General features: G+C 39.1%; 1 protein-coding gene across 1 annotated transcript; it reads left to right on the top strand.

Annotated features, from left to right (window-relative positions):
• The first annotated feature begins 856 nt into the window (after nt 1–856).
• On the top strand, nt 857–15,952 carry rpl14 (ribosomal protein L14). Its single transcript, XM_079829445.1, has 6 exons — nt 857–896; nt 1,524–1,625; nt 1,707–1,801; nt 3,972–4,071; nt 8,577–8,630; nt 15,862–15,952. The coding sequence occupies exons 1-6, from the start codon at nt 894–896 to the stop codon at nt 15,922–15,924; spliced, it is 417 nt and encodes a 138-aa protein (XP_079685571.1). The 5' UTR covers nt 857–893; the 3' UTR covers nt 15,925–15,952.
• Nucleotides 15,953–24,525: the final 8,573 nt, after the last annotated feature.

The raw sequence follows: 24,525 nt of genomic DNA, 5'->3' as shown, positions 1-24,525 counted from the left end.
AAATGAAGTGAGTTTGTGATTAAAACAACAAAAAATAACTGTCATTGCGCCGATTGAGAGAGATTAAATCTGCTGTTCGTAACTTTTTTTGTGTTCAAGATTTACAAAAAGTTATATAATGAGAATGTACAACATGAATCCATTTTCCAAACCGTGTTTTTGTCTTACCCTGAATCATTATGGAACACTTATAATAAGTGTTTATATTAGGACTATTTCACACCGGGAGCGCTGCGGAGGAGCACAGTCCCTGCGTGACTCACCATAGACACAAACAGAGAGAAGTAGATCCGGCTGCAGTGTTCTTCCGCGAGAGCGGCGAAAGTTATTTTTGTGGAGATCTGATGTGAAGTGTCACTAATAACTCATTTACATTAGAGATCGTGTTTATTCATTAAACCTGCAGACATCTTTGCTGATGTTCATATAAAATACTGTTCAGTGTTAATTCACTTTAGCTCGGCTCCGTTAAATAATATTACAGATAAACTCATTAAATAATATAACAGATAAACTCATTAAATAATGCATTAGTAAATGTTCAATAGCGATTCGGGAGATTTCCTGAAGAAAATGTGTTTACTTTGTCCTCTAATATTCGGTTCTTTTGTACAGTTCGTTTCAAAATGAATCATTCATAATTACGTCACGTGGTCTGAACAATATGTTCGCGTGTTTAGTCTTTATAATAATAATTTTAAAAAATGTTTTATGTATCGTCACAGCAGGTGTGTTTGACCTGGTATGATAGAAACTGTTAAAAAATTAAAAACAGCTGGAAAATAACCGATTATCTGCACGTTTGGTGACGCCGCGCATGCGCAGTGCGGAACCGGAAGGCTCTTCACCCAGAGCGGAAGTGGATTCTTTCTTTTCGAGCACGGTCTGCCATCATGGTGAGTGAACTCACTAACGCGGAGCCTAAAATCATCAAAATATGCCGATTAATGCTGAATAACAGACGAATAACGCACTGGAGATGTGTTTTAATGCCTTAACGCACCTATATGTCGTAGTTTAGAGCTGTAAATAACGGTTTTAGCGCAATCGGTGAGAGAAAGCGCGTCAGATGTGTCGAAACGTGGTGGAGTGTGTGTGTGTGTGAGAGAGAGAGAGAGTGTGTGTGAGAGAGATTTAGATCAGAGTCTGAAGACGCTCGTGTTTCATATGATCAACTAATGAGGCTAAATGAGCGAAACGCTCGCGATGAGCGCGCTTTACAGCGGAGTCCCGATCACACGGACACGCGCACCGCTGGTGTGCGCGCGCTTAAAGGGACAGTTCACACTAAAACACTATTAAAATCCTCCTCATGTTGTCCTGTATGAGTTTCTGTTTGCTGCTGAACACAAGAGCAGCTCTTTTGGAGACTATAGACAGCTGATGCTCATCCTGTGGACGTTAATGGAGGCCATTTTGATGTGAACTGTCCCTTTAAAGCGAGATGTGCTCTGGACACTGTGATTGGTGAGATCTGTGCTGATGTCATTAATAGCTTTATTAACTGTGTGTTTTTTCCTCAGGTGTTCAAACGCTTTGTGGAAATCGGCCGCGTGGCCTTCGTGGCTTTCGGCCCTCATGAGGGGAAGCTGGTGGCCATTGTGGATGTGATTGACCAGAACAGGGTGAGTTTACACTCGTGTGTGTGTGTGTGTGTGTGTGTGTGGTGATGTCATAGGTCAGAGTTGAACGTGTTGTGTGTCCAGGCGCTGGTGGATGGCCCATGCACAGGGGTGAAGCGGCAGGGGATGCCCTTCAAGTGCCTGCAGCTCACAGACTACGTCATCAAAGTCCCACACAGGTGAGCCGCCGTCCCATCAGCCCCGGCGGTCAGGTGTAGGTTAGAGGTGAGCCGCCTTCCCATCAGCCCCGGCGGTCAGGTGTAGGTTAGAGGTGAGCCGCCTTCCCATCAGCCCCGGCGGTCAGGTGTAGGTTAGAGGTGAGCCGCCTTCCCATCAGCCCCGGCGGTCAGGTGTAGGTTAGAGGTGAGCCGCCTTCCCATCAGCCCCGGCGGTCAGGTGTAGGTTAGAGGTGAGCCGCCTTCCCATCAGCCCCGGCGGTCAGGTGTAGGTTAGGGTTAGAGGTGAGCTCATGAATAATGCAGAGGATCGGCTGGCAGGGAGTCGTGCCGCAGCCAATCACACACACATTTACTAGGGATGCAACACTACAGTTAGTCCACGGTTCAATACACACCTCGGTTTTTACCCACGGTTTTCGGTTCTGATGGCTTGTCACATCAGTTTTTTGCTCTTCTATTCTTAAGCGACAGGAACCGCAAGAGGTTAGGGAGAAAAAAGTCTATTTTTTATTGCAATACTCTTTCTTTATTTTACTTAAAAGAATTTAAAAACCTTACTTAAACTTAAAACTTTACTTAAAAAAACCCTTGTACACATTCCTAGTGTATAGTATAATATAAAATAAATATATATAAAGATTTACACTGGCATTTACTCAGAGCTGTACAGCAGCGTTAAACTATGAGATTGAATGAATAAATGTAAAAATAAAACTAGACTTCACTATAAAACATACACTGATTCTTATTAAAGCTACTGTATTAAAGTTCTTCAGTCAAGAGCAGTGAGTGATTTTGTCTTTTGTTGTTGTATTAACATTAAATGGATAGTTCACTCACATGAGAAATGAATACAGGTTTGGAACAATATTAAGGCCTGTACACACCGGGACGATTATCGCTTATCGTTTTTCGTGCCGTTTTTCGGCGCGTCTTGAGTGTTCACACCCAAGCGATTTCCACTAGCGCTGCGCCGAGTGAACGCGCACATTCAGTCGATGCGCTCCCGGTACACAAGATGGTGCTGCGGCACTTTAAGCCTCTGACACTCGCTTGTCACACAGAAGGAGAAGAGAGACAGTATTTACGTGCTTGCCAAAACCATAGACATATTATGTATATGGACAAAACCATTCACACACTTTTTGCTAACTGGCAAGCAGCATTAGCAGTTCATCTTCTTCTTTGTCTACTTACTACTTCTTCGTCGTATCAATGTGTGCTCGGCAAGAGCGTTTTGTGCTCGAGCGCCACCAAGTCGTGTTTTACTGTCACTTCAGCAGCTCCAGGCACGTGAACAAAAGCGCCGATCTCATTGGTCGGCCAGTTTTTTACGCGCCGCGTCAAAATAAAAAAACGAACCCGAGGCGTTTTTTTAAAAATGACGCTTTTACGCCTGGCGTTTTGCGCGTCGGTGTGAACACTCACATTGGCGCCCATTGTTTAGTCCCGAGGCGTTAAACGTCGGCGATAAACGCGTGCGAAAATCGTCCCGGTGTGAACAGGCCTTTAGAGTGAGTAAATAATGACATAATTTTATAGGTGAACTGTCCCTTTAAGGACAGTGTGTTCACTACTGCCCTGTTGTCAATTAAAGACCTGCGCTCATCTAATATACAGACACGCGATTTTACTTTCACTTTAGACATATCCGACTGTGTTTATGTTAACCGTGTGTGTATTTGACAGTATTAGCGCAGTAAGACGACCAGTCCAGTAATCACGTGTTTGACAGGCGTTTAGTGCGCGCTCGGAAAAGCGCATGTTAAAACCGCGCACACGCCGGCAAGGCTTTAAAACGCATGCAAATGAGGAACTTTAGTGATTGTGAATAACTCTAGTGTTCCGTGAGTATAACTCTAACACTGACCTGTGATGTGAATGTGTGTCGTGTTGTTCAGTATATTGGGATGGAGGCAAATGATAGAATTTGCAGAAAAATACTTAATTAAATGCAAAACCGAAAAACCGCAATTCACAAGCGCGTATTGAACCGTGAATGCCTAGCGTATACCACACACTCCTGACACACTTCTGGAAACATCCAGTCGGGTCTATAGATATGTTACTCTGCTCGAGGTGTGTGCGTAGACCAGCCAATCGGGTCGGGTCTCTTCAGATGTGTGTGTGTGTGTGTGTGTAGCTGATGTGTTAATCTCTGTTTCCTCAGTGCCCGTCAGAAGTATGTGAGGCGTGCCTGGGAGAAGGCCGAGATCAATAAGAAGTGGGAGGAGAGCAACTGGGCCAAGAAGATCGAGGCCAGGAAGAAGGTGTGTGTTCACCTGTTCTCACACACACACACACCTGTTCCTCCACACACACACACACACACACACCTGTTCCTCCACACACACACACACACACACACACACCTGTTCCTCCACACACACACACACACACACACACACCTGTTCCTCCACACACACACACACACACACCTGTTCCTCCACACACACACACACACACACACCTGTTCCTCCACACACACACACACCTGTTCCTCCACACACACACACACACACACACACCTGTTCCTCCACACACACACACACACACACACCTGTTCCTCCACACACACACACACCTGTTCCTACACACACACACACCTGTTCCTACACACACACACACCTGTTCCTCCACACACACACACACACACACACCTGTTCCTACACACACACACACACACACACACCTGTTCCTACACACACACACACACACACACCTGTTCCTCCACACACACACACACCTGTTCCTCCACACACACACACACACACACCTGTTCCTCCACACACACACACACACACACACCTGTTCCTACACACACACACACACACACACACCTGTTCCTCCACACACACACACACACACACCTGTTCCTCCACACACACACACACCTGTTCCTCCACACACACACACACACACCTGTTCCTCCACACACACACACACACACACACACCTGTTCCTCCACACACACACACACACACACACCTGTTCCTCCACACACACACACACACCTGTTCCTCCACACACACACACACACACACACCTGTTCCTACACACACACACACACACACACCTGTTCCTACACACACACACACACCTGTTCCTACACACACACACACACACACACACACACCTGTTCCTCCACACACACACACACCTGTTCCTACACACACACACACACACACACACACCTGTTCCTCCACACACACACACACCTGTTCCTCCACACACACCTGTTCCTACACACACACCTCAGGGCTCAACATTCACGCTTGTCTGGGACAAGTGGGTTTTTGAAGGGGCAAGTGAAAAATAACGTTACTTGCCCGACGGAGAAGTGTCCTGAGGTAAACATCAAAACAAAAATAACTAGAGAATCACCAAAGAGCAATAATGATTCTGCATCAGTGCAAGTGCAGATCCATAGCGGATAATATAAAACCAACTGACGCTAACAAGGCTGAGCTGACAAAACTGTGCTGTGATTTCCAAGGCGCATTTAAAGCTGCACTATGTAACTTTCCCGTCCACTAGAGGTCGCCTGTTCAAAACAAAGGCGTAGTTTGATGACGGCACGTTTGAGCGCAGAATCTCGGGACATGTGGTCTTCACCTCAGCCGGTGGGAAACAGTCAGGACTTTTATTATGACACGGTTGCCGGCGCCACTTCCTCTTTTCCAGTCACGAGTGTGATGTAACGCAGCTCTGTTTATCGAATTAGATATATCTGAGTGTGTTGAAAAGGAAGTTATGACGTTCGCTCGGCGGCTGCTATGACACTTGTTCACTCTGCAGTGAGAGTCAGGGTTCCCGCGGAGTCTTAATGTCTAAAATTAAATTTTTTAAATTTAAGGCCTTAAAACGTCTTAAAAACGGCCAGATTTTCACCCGAGGTCTTAAATTTAATTTAGTTAGGTTTTAAAAAAAAGTGTTCTCCTCGTTCATTTCCAGAAATGCTGGCTGCAGAAAGTTATTAACGTTACACTGTAGCAAAAAAGCATCGAATGGCGAAAGCGGCTCTAGAGTGTTTGCTCCGCCCTCAGAGCGTTCGTTCGGTGTGTTGTAGTTCTTTCTGGGGGTGTTGTAGTTCTTTCTGGGGGTGTTGTAGTTCTTTCTGGGGGTGTTGTAGTTCTTTCTGGGGTGTTGGTACACGTACTCGGTGATAAAACTACAAATCCCGTGATAAAGGCAATTACCTGCCCGTAAAATGCGTCTACATTTAATAACGTTGTATTTTTCTGGACAGAATGAGGCAGACATGCTGTGTTTTCTATTATTCTAAACAGTGATAAAGTCTGCACTCAATCAGCACTGCATACCTTATGATTATGAAGATAGTGAAGGCTTGAAGAACTCAAATACACCAGATCTTGATGCAGTCGTGTTTATTGTCTTCGTTTCATCAGTCAAAGCGTTTCTATCTTCAGTTTATCCTACATCGCTAGCTTCACATTAGGGCTAAGGATGACTTCTCTGAGGGAAATGTGGAGATTCTGCTCGAGGGCGCCCTCTGGCTTCCAGTAGGAATTAAACGTTTGGGTAACAAATATGAAAAATAATACTTCTCTCTAAATAAACTTATATGACAATCCATGTTTTTCTCCAATGTACAGTTTTTCCTCCACAGTGGATGCATAAGAGGCTCATATTTCATATTAAATACAAAGACTTTAAGAAATTTATATCGCAGATAAAAAGCACAGAATTTCTTTTTTATGTTTTACAATAAATCTTTAGACCTTTCTACTGGTTTTTAGTCATAGGCTGTCTGCATATTAACAGGTAACCCAGCAGGGTTTTTTTTGTAAAATAAGTTTTCTGTAAAATATAAATGTTATTTTATTAGTAGTAGTATTATTATATTGTTATATTTATTCTTAAATACTCTATTTTTAATAACTAAAATGTTATTGTAATAGTAATATTTCTAATTTTGTTGAATATTTGTATTTATTGAATATAATCATTATTATTAGTCTCGTTAATATATAAACATTAATATATAAAATGTTATATGCATACACTTTTCATTTGTAAAAAAATAAATAAAAAAATGTGCATTTTAACCAGAATAATCACAATTAGATATCTTCCCTAGTTTCTCCTATCTCCCTAGAGCATCCCCTGTTCAATCTCTATTAGGATATGAATATTAATATGCTGTTTTGTAATCTATTCTATTTGAGGGCAAGTTTGTTTTAGCCTATTTTCATTTTGGGCATTTGGCTCGTTGTTGGCTGTGGAGGGTTACTAATGTCAGTGCTTTTATTATTTCTTTGATTTAAATAATTTTGGGAATGCGTCGTATAGGTCTTAAATTTCAATCTTTATGGTCTTAAAATGTCTTAAATTTTGACTTTCTGAAACCTGCAAGAACCCTGGACAGTTCATCGTTTCTGCAGAATAAAACCGGAGACGATTGCGACGCCCGCACACGCATAGCCCACACGCCGCCCGCTTCCTCGGTTAAAATAGCAATTTCTCACGATTTACAAATAGTTGGAAACATTGGGATATTCTAAGTACTCAACTGAACAAAATCTATAACACTGGCCTAGTGGTTTCTGGATGTTTTACTGCAAAAATCCTACATAGTTCACCTTTAATGTTAGCGGTCTCCCACTGATAGCCATAGCATTAGCTAGCTTTGTGGTTAGGTCTATGATAAGTCATAATTTAGAAATATGTATACTTTTTCAAAATAACGGCCAGGGGAGAGATGATGCGTCTCATGCTGTCAGACTATTAAAGAAATGCATCTTATTCAGTCACATTGTCCGAGTTAAACTTAGTCACAGTCACATTGTCATGTTATTTGAGTTAAGAGAACTGATGGGGATGTTCTGTTAATTGTAATTCAAGCAATGTGTCTGGTTGCCAACTTACATGCACTTGACGGATGATGTGTGTGTGTGTGTGTGTGTGTGTGTGTGTGTGTGTGTTCCGCTGGATCAGCTGGTGTTGTAGAGCGCCCTCTGGTGGACAAACTATGAAACGCCAGCACTCAATGTGTTTGAGCGGTGTTTCGTCCGGATTTTATTTTTTTATTTTTTTTAATATTCATTTATCGGCCATCATAAATGCCGATACCGATAGTTTGGAAAGCCTAATATTGGCCCGCCGATATATCGCTCAGGCTCTAGTTTGAATGAATCGGTTGAATCAAAGATTCACTGACCTGTTCGTAAACGAGCGGCTCATTCCTGAATGAATCATCCGTTTCACTGAATCGACTCAATGACTCGCTCATTCAGACGGTCACAGCGCCCCCTACTGGTGCTTTAGTTTCATCTTTCCAACATTTCTTATTTGTTTATTCAAAAATATTAAAAAAATAACCGTAATTATTTAATGCAGTTGTCTTTTTTCAGTGTTAATTTGATTGGTAACAGCCTATAGTGTCTTATTCCAATTTAATTTATAGATCAAATTTAAGAATATAAAATGAAAGCTGAAGCATAGCCTATATTTAATGCGATGAAAGGAAAAATGCCCTTTATAGAAAGGTAAAAATATCACAAATATGCATATTTAAATTAGTCAAAGCTGACTGAACACTGGTGAGAATATTGCTTCAGAATAGATTATATTTACAAAAAAAATCCAAACAAGCTAATTTTACTCTGACAAGTGAATGACAGATTTCCCTGTCTGAAGGATGAGCATGTGAACCGGCTTAATGTCGAGCCCTGCAGCTGTTCCTCCACACACACACACACACACACACCTGTTCCTGATTCAGCCGCTCATTCATGATCTTCTCTTTCCACAGAGGGCAAAGATGTCCGACTTCGATCGCTTCAAGGTGATGAAGGCCAAGAAAATGGTACGTGTCAATATAGAGAATATGAGTGTGTGAGTGTGAGATCTGATCTGAATATGAGTGTGTGATTATAGAGAATATGAGTGTGTCAATATAGAGAATATGAGTGTGTGAGTGTGAGATCTGATCTGAATATGAGTGTGTGATTATAGAGAATATGAGTGTGTGAGTGTGAGATCTGATCTGAATATGAGTGTGTGATTATAGAGAATATGAGTGTGTGAATATAGAGAATATGAGTGTGTGAATATAGAGAATATGAGTGTGTGAGTGTGAGATCTGATCTGAATATGAGTGTGTGATTATAGAGAATATGAGTGTGTGAGTGTGAGATCTGATCTGAATATGAGTGTGTGATTATAGAGAATATGAGTGTGTGAATATAGAGAATATGAGTGTGTGAATATAGAGAATATGAGTGTGTGTGTGAGATCTGATCTGAATATGAGTGTGTGATTATAGAGAATATGAGTGTGTGAATATAGAGAATATGAGTGTGTGAGTGTGAGATCTGATCTGAATATGAGTGTGTGATTATAGAGAATATGAGTGTGTGTGTGTGAGATCTGATCTGAATATGAGTGTGTGATTATAGAGAATATGAGTGTGTGAATATAGAGAATATGAGTGTGTGAATATAGAGAATATGAGTGTGTGAATATAGAGAATATGAGTGTGTGTGTGTGAGATCTGATCTGAATATGAGTGTGTGATTATAGAGAATATGAGTGTGTGAATATAGAGAATATGAGTGTGTGAATATAGAGAATATGAGTGTGTGAGTGTGAGATCTGATCTGAATATGAGTGTGTGATTATAGAGAATATGAGTGTGTGAATATAGAGAATATGAGTGTGTGAGTGTGAGATCTGATCTGAATATGAGTGTGTGATTATAGAGAATATGAGTGTGTGAATATAGAGAATATGAGTGTGAATATAGAGAATATGAGTGTGTGAATATAGAGAATATGAGTGTGTGAGTGTGAGATCTGATCTGAATATGAGTGTGTGATTATAGAGAATATGAGTGTGTGAATATAGAGAATATGAGTGTGTGAGTGTGAGATCTGATCTGAATATGAGTGTGTGATTATAGAGAATATGAGTGTGTGAATATAGAGAATATGAGTGTGTGAGTGTGAGATCTGATCTGAATATGAGTGTGTGATTATAGAGAATATGAGTGTGTGATTATAGAGAATATGAGTGTGTGAATATAGAGAATATGAGTGTGTGAATATAGAGAATATGAGTGTGTGAATATAGAGAATATGAGTGTGTGAGTGTGAGATCTGATCTGAATATGAGTGTGTGATTATAGAGAATATGAGTGTGTGAATATAGAGAATATGAGTGTGTGAATATAGAGAATATGAGTGTGTGAGTGTGAGATCTGATCTGAATATGAGTGTGTGATTATAGAGAATATGAGTGTGTGAATATAGAGAATATGAGTGTGTGAATATAGAGAATATGAGTGTGTCAATATAGAGAATATGAGTGTGTGAATATAGAGAATATGAGTGTGTGAATATAGAGAATATGAGTGTGTGAATATAGAGAATATGAGTGTGTCAATATAGAGAATATGAGTGTGTGAATATAGAGAATATGAGTGTGTGAATATAGAGAATATGAGTGTGTGAGTGTGAGATCTGATCTGAATATGAGTGTGTGATTATAGAGAATATGAGTGTGTGAATATAGAGAATATGAGTGTGTGAATATAGAGAATATGAGTGTGTGATTATAGAGAATATGAGTGTGTGAATATAGAGAATATGAGTGTGTGAATATAGAGAATATGAGTGTGTGAATATAGAGAATATGAGTGTGTGAGTGTGAGATCTGATCTGAATATGAGTGTGTGATTATAGAGAATATGAGTGTGTGATTATAGAGAATATGAGTGTGTGAATATAGAGAATATGAGTGTGTGAATATAGAGAATATGAGTGTGTGAGTGTGAGATCTGATCTGAATATGAGTGTGTGATTATAGAGAATATGAGTGTGTGAATATAGAGAATATGAGTGTGTCAATATAGAGAATATGAGTGTGTGAATATAGAGAATATGAGTGTGTCAATATAGAGAATATGAGTGTGTGAATATAGAGAATATGAGTGTGTGAATATAGAGAATATGAGTGTGTCAATATAGAGAATATGAGTGTGTGAATATAGAGAATATGAGTGTGTGAGTGTGAGATCTGATCTGAATATGAGTGTGTGATTATAGAGAATATGAGTGTGTGATTATAGAGAATATGAGTGTGTGAATATAGAGAATATGAGTGTGTGAATATAGAGAATATGAGTGTGTGAGTGTGAGATCTGATCTGAATATGAGTGTGTGATTATAGAGAATATGAGTGTGTGAATATAGAGAATATGAGTGTGTCAATATAGAGAATATGAGTGTGTGAATATAGAGAATATGAGTGTGTGAATATAGAGAATATGAGTGTGTGATTATAGAGAATATGAGTGTGTGAATATAGAGAATATGAGTGTGTCAATATAGAGAATATGAGTGTGTGATTATAGAGAATATGAGTGTGTGAATATAGAGAATATGAGTGTGTGATTATAGAGAATATGAGTGTGTGAATATAGAGAATATGAGTGTGTCAATATAGAGAATATGAGTGTGTGATTATAGAGAATATGAGTGTGTGAATATAGAGAATATGAGTGTGTCAATATAGAGAATATGAGTGTGTGATTATAGAGAATATGAGTGTGTGATTATAGAGAATATGAGTGTGTGATTATAGAGAATATGAGTGTGTGAATATAGAGAATATGAGTGTGTGAATATAGAGAATATGAGTGTGTGATTATAGAGAATATGAGTGTGTGAATATAGAGAATATGAGTGTGTGAATATAGAGAATATGAGTGTGTGAGTGTGAGATCTGATCTGAATATGAGTGTGTGATTATAGAGAATATGAGTGTGTGATTATAGAGAATATGAGTGTGTGAATATAGAGAATATGAGTGTGTGATTATAGAGAATATGAGTGTGTGATTATAGAGAATATGAGTGTGTGATTATAGAGAATATGAGTGTGTGAATATAGAGAATATGAGTGTGTGAATATAGAGAATATGAGTGTGTGAGTGTGAGATCTGATCTGAATATGAGTGTGTGAATATAGAGAATATGAGTGTGTGATTATAGAGAATATGAGTGTGTGAATATAGAGAATATGAGTGTGTGATTATAGAGAATATGAGTGTGTGATTATAGAGAATATGAGTGTGTGATTATAGAGAATATGAGTGTGTGAATATAGAGAATATGAGTGTGTGAATATAGAGAATATGAGTGTGTGAGTGTGAGATCTGATCTGAATATGAGTGTGTGATTATAGAGAATATGAGTGTGTGAATATAGAGAATATGAGTGTGTGAGTGTGAGATCTGATCTGAATATGAGTGTGTGATTATAGAGAATATGAGTGTGTGAATATAGAGAATATGAGTGTGTGAGTGTGAGATCTGATCTGAATATGAGTGTGTGATTATAGAGAATATGAGTGTGTGAATATAGAGAATATGAGTGTGTGAATATAGAGAATATGAGTGTGTGAGTGTGAGATCTGATCTGAATATGAGTGTGTGATTATAGAGAATATGAGTGTGTGAGTGTGAGATCTGATCTGAATATGAGTGTGTGATTATAGAGAATATGAGTGTGTGAATATAGAGAATATGAGTGTGTGAGTGTGAGATCTGATCTGAATATGAGTGTGTGATTATAGAGAATATGAGTGTGTGAGTGTGAGATCTGATCTGAATATGAGTGTGTGATTATAGAGAATATGAGTGTGTGAATATAGAGAATATGAGTGTGTGAGTGTGAGATCTGATCTGAATATGAGTGTGTGATTATAGAGAATATGAGTGTGTGAATATAGAGAATATGAGTGTGTGAGTGTGAGATCTGATCTGAATATGAGTGTGTGATTATAGAGAATATGAGTGTGTGATTATAGAGAATATGAGTGTGTGAATATAGAGAATATGAGTGTGTGAATATAGAGAATATGAGTGTGTGAGTGTGAGATCTGATCTGAATATGAGTGTGTGATTATAGAGAATATGAGTGTGTGAATATAGAGAATATGAGTGTGTGAATATAGAGAATATGAGTGTGTGAATATAGAGAATATGAGTGTGTGAATATAGAGAATATGAGTGTGTGAATATAGAGAATATGAGTGTGTGAATATAGAGAATATGAGTGTGTCAATATAGAGAATATGAGTGTGTGAATATAGAGAATATGAGTGTGTGAATATAGAGAATATGAGTGTGTGAGTGTGAGATCTGATCTGAATATGAGTGTGTGATTATAGAGAATATGAGTGTGTGAATATAGAGAATATGAGTGTGTGAATATAGAGAATATGAGTGTGTGATTATAGAGAATATGAGTGTGTGAATATAGAGAATATGAGTGTGTCAATATAGAGAATATGAGTGTGTGAATATAGAGAATATGAGTGTGTGAATATAGAGAATATGAGTGTGTGAGTGTGAGATCTGATCTGAATATGAGTGTGTGATTATAGAGAATATGAGTGTGTGATTATAGAGAATATGAGTGTGTGAATATAGAGAATATGAGTGTGTGAATATAGAGAATATGAGTGTGTGAGTGTGAGATCTGATCTGAATATGAGTGTGTGATTATAGAGAATATGAGTGTGTGAATATAGAGAATATGAGTGTGTCAATATAGAGAATATGAGTGTGTGAATATAGAGAATATGAGTGTGTCAATATAGAGAATATGAGTGTGTGAATATAGAGAATATGAGTGTGTGAATATAGAGAATATGAGTGTGTCAATATAGAGAATATGAGTGTGTGAATATAGAGAATATGAGTGTGTGAGTGTGAGATCTGATCTGAATATGAGTGTGTGATTATAGAGAATATGAGTGTGTGATTATAGAGAATATGAGTGTGTGAGTGTGAGATCTGATCTGAATATGAGTGTGTGATTATAGAGAATATGAGTGTGTGATTATAGAGAATATGAGTGTGTGAATATAGAGAATATGAGTGTGTGAGTGTGAGATCTGATCTGAATATGAGTGTGTGATTATAGAGAATATGAGTGTGTGATTATAGAGAATATGAGTGTGTGAATATAGAGAATATGAGTGTGTGAGTGTGAGATCTGATCTGAATATGAGTGTGTGATTATAGAGAATATGAGTGTGTGAATATAGAGAATATGAGTGTGTCAATATAGAGAATATGAGTGTGTGAATATAGAGAATATGAGTGTGTCAATATAGAGAATATGAGTGTGTGAATATAGAGAATATGAGTGTGTGAATATAGAGAATATGAGTGTGTCAATATAGAGAATATGAGTGTGTGAATATAGAGAATATGAGTGTGTGAGTGTGAGATCTGATCTGAATATGAGTGTGTGATTATAGAGAATATGAGTGTGTGAATATAGAGAATATGAGTGTGTGAGTGTGAGATCTGATCTGAATATGAGTGTGTGATTATAGAGAATATGAGTGTGTGATTATAGAGAATATGAGTGTGTGAATATAGAGAATATGAGTGTGTGAATATAGAGAATATGAGTGTGTGAGTGTGAGATCTGATCTGAATATGAGTGTGTGATTATAGAGAATATGAGTGTGTGAATATAGAGAATATGAGTGTGTCAATATAGAGAATATGAGTGTGTGAATATAGAGAATATGAGTGTGTCAATATAGAGAATATGAGTGTGTGATTATAGAGAATATGAGTGTGTGAATATAGAGAATATGAGTGTGTGATTATAGAGAATATGAGTGTGTGAATATAGAGAATATGAGTGTGTGATTATAGAGAATATGAGTGTGTGATTATAGAGAATATGAGTGTGTGATTATAGAGAATATGAGTGTGTGAATATAGAGAATATGAGTGTGTGAATATAGAGAATATGAGTGTGTGAGTGTGAGATCTGATCTGAATATGAGTGTGTGATTATAGAGAATATGAGTGTGTGAATATAGAGAATATGAGTGTGTGAGTGTGAGATCTGATCTGAATATGAGTGTGTGATTATAGAGAATATGAGTGTGTGAATATAGAGAATATGAGTGTGTGAGTGTGAGATCTGATCTGAATATGAGTGTGTGATTATAGAGAATATGAGTGTGTGAATATAGAGAATATGAGTGTGTGAATATAGAGAATATGAGTGTGTGAGTGTGAGATCTGATCTGAATATGAGTGTGTGATTATAGAGAATATGAGTGTGTGAGTGTGAGATCTGATCTGAATATGAGTGTGTGATTATAGAGAATATGAGTGTGTGAATATAGAGAATATGAGTGTGTGAGTGTGAGATCTGATCTGAATATGAGTGTGTGATTATAGAGAATATGAGTGTGTGAGTGTGAGATCTGATCTGAATATGAGTGTGTGATTATAGAGAATATGAGTGTGTGAATATAGAGAATATGAGTGTGTGAGTGTGAGATCTGATCTGAATATGAGTGTGTGATTATAGAGAATATGAGTGTGTGAATATAGAGAATATGAGTGTGAATATAATGAGTGTGTGAATATAGAGAATATGAGTGTGTGAGTGTGAGATCTGATCTGAATATGAGTGTGTGATTATAGAGAGTGTGTGTGTGTGTGTGTGTGTGTGTGTGTGTGTGTGTGTGTGTGTGTGTGTGTGTGTGTGTGTGTGTGTGTGTGTGTGTGTGTGTGTGTGTGTGTGTGTGTGTGTGTGTGTGTGTGTGTGTGTGTGTGTGTGTGTGTGTGTGTGTGTGTGTGTGTGTGTGTGTGTGTGTGTGTGTGTGTGTGTGTGTGTGTGTGTGTGTGTGTGTGTGTGTGTGTGTGTGTGTGTGTGTGTGTGTGTGTGTGTGTGTGTGTGTGTGTGTGTGTGTGTGTGTGTGTGTGTGTGTGTGTGTGTGTGTGTGTGTGTGTGTGTGTGTGTGTGTGACTGGCTCTGATCTGAATATGAGTGTGTGTGTAACTGGATCTGATCTGAATATGAGTGTGTGTGTGAACTGGATCTGATCTGAATATGAGTGTGTGTGTGAACTGGATCTGATCTGAATATGAGTGTGTGTGTGAACTGGATCTGATCTGAATATGAGTGTGTGTGTGTGTGTGTGTGTGAACTGGATCTGATCTGAATATGAGTGTGTGTGTGAACTGGATCTGATCTGAATATCGTCTCTCCGCAGAGGAACAAGATCATCAAGCACGAGATGAAGAAGCTCCAGAAAGCTGAACAGAAGAAAGCATAAACTCTCTAATAAACGTGTTTGACTTGCACACGCGACTCAGACTGATCATTACTTTCTGAAGCGCTTCACCTGGAGTGTGTGTGTGTGTGTGTGCGTGTGTGTGTGTGTCTGATCTCATGTGAACACACACAGTGTAGATTTGAGGTGTGTGTGTGTAGTGGTGTTGAGTCTGCATGCATTAACTCATGAACGCTGACTCTTTAAAGGCCTTTGCACACACAGTCCGAAATTTGCATCCTAAACTTTCGTCCGTCAACAGTACATTAGTAACGTGTTTGATGTTCTGGCCTCATCTTCACTCCGTCATCTACAGTGCTGACGCTCGCTCTGCTGATCAATCGCAATACACATGATGAAGAAGAGAGAGCAAAAAAATCCTCCTCACTACTTGAAGACGGCATTTTGTATTTTGCGTTTGTTTTTTCCTCAAATTTTTTGGATCATGAATACGAGAACGCATGTGGGTTTTTGGGACTCAGTGTGTAAAGCCTTTAACCTCTGCAGATCCTCTACAGCTCCACAATCACACCAGTATAAACTCTACACTTCTGCTATATACTCTACACTTCTGCTGGAGTTACACACACTCAACACTCAACTTATAACCAAACAATCACACCGCGCCTCTTTTTGGGGGGTTATTACTCTGTGTGTGTGTGTGTGACGCTTTTACATTTGTGTTGGCCAAATCCAGCCGGAAATCCCAAAAATCTTCCCAGAGGTTAAGGTTTCGTCATTTAATATTTCAAAGGTTAAGTGACATAAACTAACTAAAATATGTCATCCAGTATTAATGTTAGTTAATAATGGCGCGTTATGTCAGTGAGTCTTGATAAACTCTGAGTTAAACGGTGACATGTGGAGATGATCCTGGTTTTCTTCAGCTTGATGTAGTTTTATATCCGGTCCTCAGAGCCTGAAACTGCAGGAGCTCTGATGTGCTGATGTTCTAATAACAGGACGGGTTTGAGTCTCTGCTGTTTTTATATGAGTCTGGATGTAATGTGTGTTAGTCTGGACTATCTTAAGCCTGGTCTGGAGATGGAGCTGGTTTTCCTCATGGCAGGAACTGGTAGGAAAGCTTCAGTGTCTGTCCACTGGGTGGCAGAGTTTACACTAATCATAGCCGGTTTATTTCTCCCCTTAGAGAACACTTGCAGAAAGAGTTTGGATTCTGAAGGTCGATTGTTCTTGGAAAATCTCTGTCCTCTGACCGTCAATGTCCAGCTTCCCACAATCCGAGAGAAGAAAGATTAAAGGTGCTGTGTGTAAGTTTTTGACTGTAATGTAAAACCATTACTGAACTAAGCTTGCATAACTTAAGACACAAATATAAGTAATAAAATCCATAATGTTCAATATGGTTGTAAGTGTTGGGGAAAGTTACTTTGAAAAGTAATGCATTACAATATTGCGTTACTCCCTTAAAAAGTAACTAATTGAGTTACTTAGTTACTTTTAAGAAAAGTAATGCGTTACGTTTAGGGCTGGGCAAATTAATGCGTTAACGCGGGCGATTAATTTTTTCAGCTTAACGCATTAAAAATATATAACGCAGCGTCCGTTTTTATATCCATTTTTGCTTAGCGTTACATCATCATCACGCTCTTATTCATGTAAGTTAAATGCTTCCAATCGTGACAAGACACAAGCGAATGCGCTGTATGCCAATGTCCTGTGTGTGTGTGTGTGTGTGTGTGTGTGTGTGTGTGTGTGTGTGTGTGTGTGTGTGTGTGTGGATGCGTCTCATGTCAGCTAACGTTAATCAAGGGACACACACACACACACACACACTCGACGCATTGATAGACTCGCGTCAGTCTCCTGCTCACATCGAGTTCTCTTTTGCTCTTGAACAAACAATAACACAGAGAATGTTGAGTATTCTCATATTAGGGTCTTAAATGAGTTAAATAACGTCTTAAATGAACTTAGAGTTGTGAGATAATGAGATGCGCGGCTGTTCTTAAAGAGACAGTAGCACTGATGATGATGTCATTAATGTTCATCACAGAACAACGGGAACAGAGACAAGTGTAGCTTTAATGATGATTCATCTATATTTCAGTTATTATTTATGCAGTTAAGAAAGATAACTATTACATATCTGTATATGTATAACAGGGAAGGCCGTGGGTAAATATAACATTTATTATTTTGGGTTTATGTAAAGATAGTTTTAAGTTCACTTAAATTAAAAGTTGTTGTTTTTTTAAAGCCTAATAAATGTTGAAATTAGGAGCTTTCAGTTATACTGTAATGTAACGTCATTAATGTTTCATAGACACTTTAGTATCAGAGATACTGGCCTTCATTCATAAAAATATGACAATACAACACATATTTAAAATATGCTGTCTTTAAATTGTTATACATTAATTTGGAGAGTAACTGAAATTATTACAATATCAAAATATTAAAAACGTAAAATATTAAAAACTTGCGATTAATTACAGAAAAAAGTGTGATTAATTAGTTAATTTTTTTTAATCGATGCCCAGCACTAGTTACGTTACTTTTGCGTTACTTTTTCTCACCTGGGCTGGGCTTGTTTTTGTTTTTGTTTATAACAAAAAAGTTATATTTTTGTGCAACGGTAAAGACCTCTTCATACCCTAATGTAAATAATGCGCCCCAGGCTGAGGTAAAGATGCAGATTCCCTCATGAACACTAGAGGGCGCAGCTCTGGATAATGGAGGAATAGATGCAGGAGAAAAAAGTTTTACCAATAAAAACAAAAAATCTAGTAATTTTCATCATCAAAGGTCAGCAGCAAGACATCGGTCAATTAAATATAAAGGTAGATTATGCATAAAAATAGATGTTTTATTTAACATTTAATTATTGGAGGTTTTGCATTTGACTGATTTTCTTCATTTTGAGGAGGACAGAATCTTTATTGTGCAAGTGAGATAAATAAATGCTCACATTTAGTCTAGAACTACAATAACCATCATGTTCACACACACACACACACACACACACACACACACACACACACACACACGCACGCACGCACGCACACACACACACACACACACACACACACACACACACACACACACACACACACCTCTGCACTGACTCAACATGAGGACAGGAGAGCTGTCAGTCAAACTAATGAGAAAAAGTAACTTGTAAATTTGAAAAGTAATGCGTTACTTTACTAGTTACTTGGAAAAAGTAATATTACGTAACAAGTTATTTGTAATGCGTTTCCCCCAACACTGATGATTGATGTATATTCTTATTTATTATATTCCTCACCAAAAATATATATATATTTTTTCTCTAATCACATGACAGGAAGTGAACACTACAAATCTACAAGAAGCAGATCTAGTGTCTCTCCTGTTTTCAGAGATCCAGAATGAGCCTCATTTACAGTGGACACGGATCATTTTCTGTCATTTTGAGCATATGGTTAATAACCGTTAATGTGTTCCTCAGTGTCTGTGCTCTTGATGTTCCTCACACGAGTAGCGATGGCTAACTTTAGCTCCAGTGTTTACCGCCTGATAAAGAAGAGTTTACAGCATTTATCTGTTGAACAAGGCCAAGTGTGCTGATGTGACCTTCACTCATGTTTATGCTAATAACTTTTGAACCATAAGGGCTAGAAACGGAATTCGAGCTCAAGCCGATTCGATCGCACTCTATGACGTCATTTTCCGTCATGATATTTTTCCCGCCATTTTGAATTTTCCGAAAAACCTACTTTTTCTAACTCCTCCTAGGCCGTTGCTCCAATTTCCACGAAAATTTAACCAGATCATCTTCAGACGATGCTGACAAAATGATCTTAGTTTCAAGATGATTAGTCAAACGGTTCTCGAATAACTCGCAAACAAAATTGACAAAGTTCCCACAATAGTGAAAGTCAGGCTATATCTCCGCAACGCTTTAGCGTATTCTGACCACACCTGGTGTGTGTTACGCCACCCATGACCTGAGTCTGCCTGCCGCGTTTCGGCGCAGTGCCACCTAGTGGTCCAGAGATACAAACATTTGATCTAGTTTTCCCATATCAACCATTTTGGGCGTCGGCCATTTTGAATTTTGTCAAAAACTGCTATATTTTACGAACGCATTGGCGTATCATTACGAAACTTGGTGTGTGTCTTCGGCACCAAGCCCTGACAGTACTCAAAACGTTTCGGGACAGCGCCACCTTGTGGACAAAAGTTATAATGAATTTTCCAAAAATGCTAATAACTGTTGATTCAATTTGACTATTGTCATGAAACTGGTTTTAATCGATTCCTTGGGTCATGCCAAGAACACAGATCCCAATTTTACCATATTTGGCCAAACTTCCTGTCCGCCATTTTGATTTCTTTACAAACCTACTTTTTCGAACTCCTCCTAGACCCTTTGTCTGATTTTCACCAAAATCGAATCGTAACATCTTCAGACCGTAAGAAGCAAAATGTTATTATTTTTGTGTCAACAGACGAAACCGTTTTCATATACAGCAGCGACGAAGTTGAGGCATGATGCCAAAATGACTCTTGAGGCTGTATCTCTGCAATGCTTTGACATACTGACACCAAACTTTGCCTGTCATTGTCACCTCACTCTGACCACATCAGTTTCATAACTGCGCTACCTATTGGTCAAAAGTAATAAACCATTAAATCCTATTATTAGTGACTGTATATATGATTTTTCAGCCTAAAATCATCTTAAAATGCCTTTGATTGCTCATTGTTGCAGTTGGTCTGACACTCCCAGCCATGTTGGCATGTGTTATTGGCTTATTTTGTTTTTAATTATTGTTTTTGGAACAGATAAGACACCCTAATAATGGCCGTCAATGCCCAAATAATTGAGAGAGCCAATCAGATCAGAGGAGGCGGGCTCTATGTTCACACGGAAGTGCGAATCTCAGCGCGACTCAACGTCAAATGAATGTGAACATATTGTAAATTAATTTAATAAACTTAGTTACCTAGCTTTCCTGGTAGACTTGAATAAATTAACATGTCTACGAAAATGATTCATAAAACATATATACATATCATTTTGGACAAATTCCTCTTTGTTTGTCAAGCTAACAATAAAACCACCTTAAAAATGTTTTACTACCTTTCTATTATGATTTTTTAATACTTTTCAACCTCCGTATAGGTGTCAAAACCACAGTTTTCTCCTTATTGCACACGCAGACTTTTTAATGTCAACAATGAAAATACAGTTTAAAAATATGACTTATCTGGTAACTATTAATGCACCTGAATTCAGCACTAGTAAAATCATATATTTCAGTAAAATCAAAAGTTCATATAATTATTCTACATCATTTCCAAACGTGCTGTACCTTCAAGGGTGTTTTTAAAAAGCGAAACATTTGAAGCTAATTAAGAGTATTGTGCAAACATGAAATGCTCAGTATTAATTCAGAGCTAAGCTCTTCCACCACTGCCCTGTCTGAGGAAATTACATTTATGAGCACAAAGTACAATTGATATGCATTGCCAGAGTAGATTTGTGTAAAACTTTTTTTTAATGTATCTACTGTTTCTCTACATTCACGTTAATTCATTGTCATTTCCATCACCACACACATTTTTTTTTTTAAATACTTAAGTTCTCATCACACATTAAAAATGCATCAATCATATAACAATTCAAGTTTCATGAGGCCGTGTTTTGAAATCGTCATCACTATATAAGTCGTTATTTAGGGTTTTTTTGCGCACAGAAACTATTCTCGTCTTCATAAAGTTATTGTAGAGCCGCTGTAGTGAGATGGACTTTGTAACTTTAGTCTTTAGTGTCTTTTAAGGGTCTTGAGAGTGTAAAGTTGAGCCAATGGAGGCCTTTCAGAGCATCAGATTTACACTAAAATATCTTCATTTGTGTCTGAAGATGAACGGAGGTCTGACGGGTGTCCAACCACATGAGGCTCAGTCATTAATGACACCATTTACAGTTTTGGGTGAACTAACCCTTTAAAAATGTATGAGTCTGAAGTTCAACACTCATGTGCGTCCTCTGTGTTTATTATTATTGAGTTGGAAAATAAAAACCGCAAGTCCCAGTCTCGCCGACCCTGTCTTCTTCCTTCCCACACACACACGAACCTTCGTTACACCCGCCGACACTCCTGGGTACGTACACTCAGGCCATGCAGAATAAGGCATTAATATCTGCTTTAAGAGTAAGAATAAACAGCCAATATCCCAGTAATATGCATTCTAATGAGCTCCTGGTTAATAGAGAGAATTGGAGCCTAAACTAAAGTGCATTGGTTTATACCCTCACCAACTGCCCTAACTAATGCCAGCCTGTGGTCTGACAAACAATAACTCTTCTGACAGTTTATTAGTTATGAAGAGTGACTGAACCATCACAGATTCTTTACCCGTGGGCTAAAGACGCTCTGCTAGCGTTAGTGGAGGAGCGTTTCCTGTTCTCTGAAGACACACAGGAACTGCAGAACGACCCGAAGGTTTCAGAATCCCACCTTCAGCTCCTGACGAGAACATGAAACCGAAACTTAATCTGTGTGCGTGTGTGTGTGTGTGTGTGTGTGTGTGTGTGTGTGTGTGTGTGTGTGTGTGTGTGTGTGTGTGTGTGTGTGTCAGAATCAGAGATTAATTTCCAGGTGGACTGTAACTAAGTACATTTACTTGAGGACTGTACTCAAGTACACTTTACTTGTATCTGTACTTTACTGAAGTATTATTTTATAGGGAAACAAATATCGTACTTTTTACTCCACTACATTTCTATCAAGGTCCTCGAAGTCGAAAGTCGTTTCTGTAGCAGCTTTGCAAGTCAGTGGATGATTTTTTTCTTCTTTAAAAGTTTTTTTTTTGTGTGTTTTTTTTGTTCGTTTTTTTTATCAGTCTATCAGTAATCACTCGTGTAGGGTCATGTGAAGTTTCCCAACATTTTTTGAACACTGATCTTTTTATAGCAAAATGGAAGAAGACGGTTCCTCGGGGCGCAGTGTGTGCACCCATGGGTATACTTAAAAAGTAAGTTTCAGTTTTCTGAAAAGATTAAAGATTAGTTTAGTTGACATACACTTATGTCTCATAAAATTTTCAAAAATGTAAACGTCTGGGAGAAAGAGAAGAGTAAACAGCTGGAGGAATATCAGATGTGTATCAGTGTATAGGATCCGTGCATTTGGCCTTAAAATGACAGCAGCTTTGTAAAAAGCTTTGTAACTTTTATACAAGTATTTAAATGAGTTTAAGGTGGTCGTATGCTAGCATGTCGGATGGAGCATCACTGACTGGCTTAAACCACCATGATGGCATAGAGTGCATTTATACAACAATGCAACAATAATAAAATAATGCATTGACATAAAAAATTAAATGTACTTTTCATACTTAAGTACTTTTAAAAACAAATACTTCTGTACTTTTACTTAAGTAAAAATCTGTTTTTAGAACTTTCACTTGTAACAGAGTAATATTTGACTAGTAGTACTTTACTTTCACTTGAGTAATAGAGTTGTGTAGTTTGTCTATCTCTGTTCATTTCTCAGGGATGAAGTCCAAGAGCCAGAGAATGTGTGCCTTATTCTGTCATGACACGCGTGATGTATGATCATATGTTGAGTTCCTCATGAAGTGTGTGTGTGTAGACGGAGCTGTAGTTTCCATTTTCCTTGAAACGAAACCCAAGCGTGTTGTTCAGACACTCTTCCCTCAGTGAACACGGGTGTGTGGTCTGTGGTTTATCAAAGCAGGCCTGACCCAGGTCGTGTTGGCGGACATGAGCGTTTATAAGAGAGACCTCGGCTCAGATGAGTTTATAAGAGAGACCTCGGCTCAGACTCAGACTCAGACTGAAGATGATCTCCAGAGCGCTGCTGTTAGTCAGTGAGTAACCCGTCTCTGGTACAGTATCGACTCAGAGGAGCTGTAACTCCAGCACTGATGTGTGTGTGTGTGTGTGTGTGTGTGTGTGTGTTTCTGACCGTAGGCCTGAGCGGTGTGTGTGTGGTGTGTGTTCCGGCTGTGAGCGTGCGGCGTGGGCAGAACGTCTCTCTGCCCTGTTCCAGTGACCTCATGAACTCCAGCTCTGGGCTGGCCTGGTTCCGGCTCCGCTCAGACGAGCTCCGGCTAATCGTGTCTGCCTCCAGAGGACAGCTGCGGAGAACACACATGATCATAGCGCACAATGAGGAGCCCGACCGCTTCGGGCTGGAGGCCGCCGGCCCACTGGAGTCTGTGCGGCTGCTCATCTCTGCGGTCAGCGAGGCGGATCTCGGCCTGTACTTCTGTGCTACTGCCGTCAGCCTGGACAACATGCGCTTCAGCACGGCCATCAGACTCACACTCACAGGTCAGTGGCTCTCCATCAGGTCACACACACAGGTCAGTGGCTCTCCATCAGGTCACACACACAGGTCAGTGGCTCTCCATCAGACTCACACACACAGGTCAGTGGCTCTCCATCAGACTCACACACACAGGTCAGTGGCTCTCCATCAGGTCACACACACAGGTCAGTGGCTCTCCATCAGACTCACACTCACAGGTCAGTGGCTCTCCATCAGGTCACACTCACAGGTCAGTGGCTCTCCATCAGGTCACACACACAGGTCAGTGGCTCTCCATCAGACTCACACACAC

The sequence above is a fragment of the Gobio gobio genome (genome assembly GCF_949357685.1).
Source record: "Gobio gobio genome assembly, chromosome: 11".
In the NCBI taxonomy this organism is placed as follows: Eukaryota; Metazoa; Chordata; class Actinopteri; order Cypriniformes; family Gobionidae; genus Gobio; species Gobio gobio.
Note: the sequence above shows the minus strand (reverse complement) of the source record. Positions and strands in the feature narration are given on the sequence as shown.

Bases quoted from the DNA above. Each gene is read 5' to 3' on its own strand.
- rpl14 (XM_079829445.1), top strand. The intron at 1,802-3,971 runs GTGAGCCGCCGT...CTGTTTCCTCAG, and splicing joins GTCATCAAAGTCCCACACAG to TGCCCGTCAGAAGTATGTGA. The intron at 8,631-15,861 runs GTACGTGTCAAT...GTCTCTCCGCAG, and splicing joins TGATGAAGGCCAAGAAAATG to AGGAACAAGATCATCAAGCA.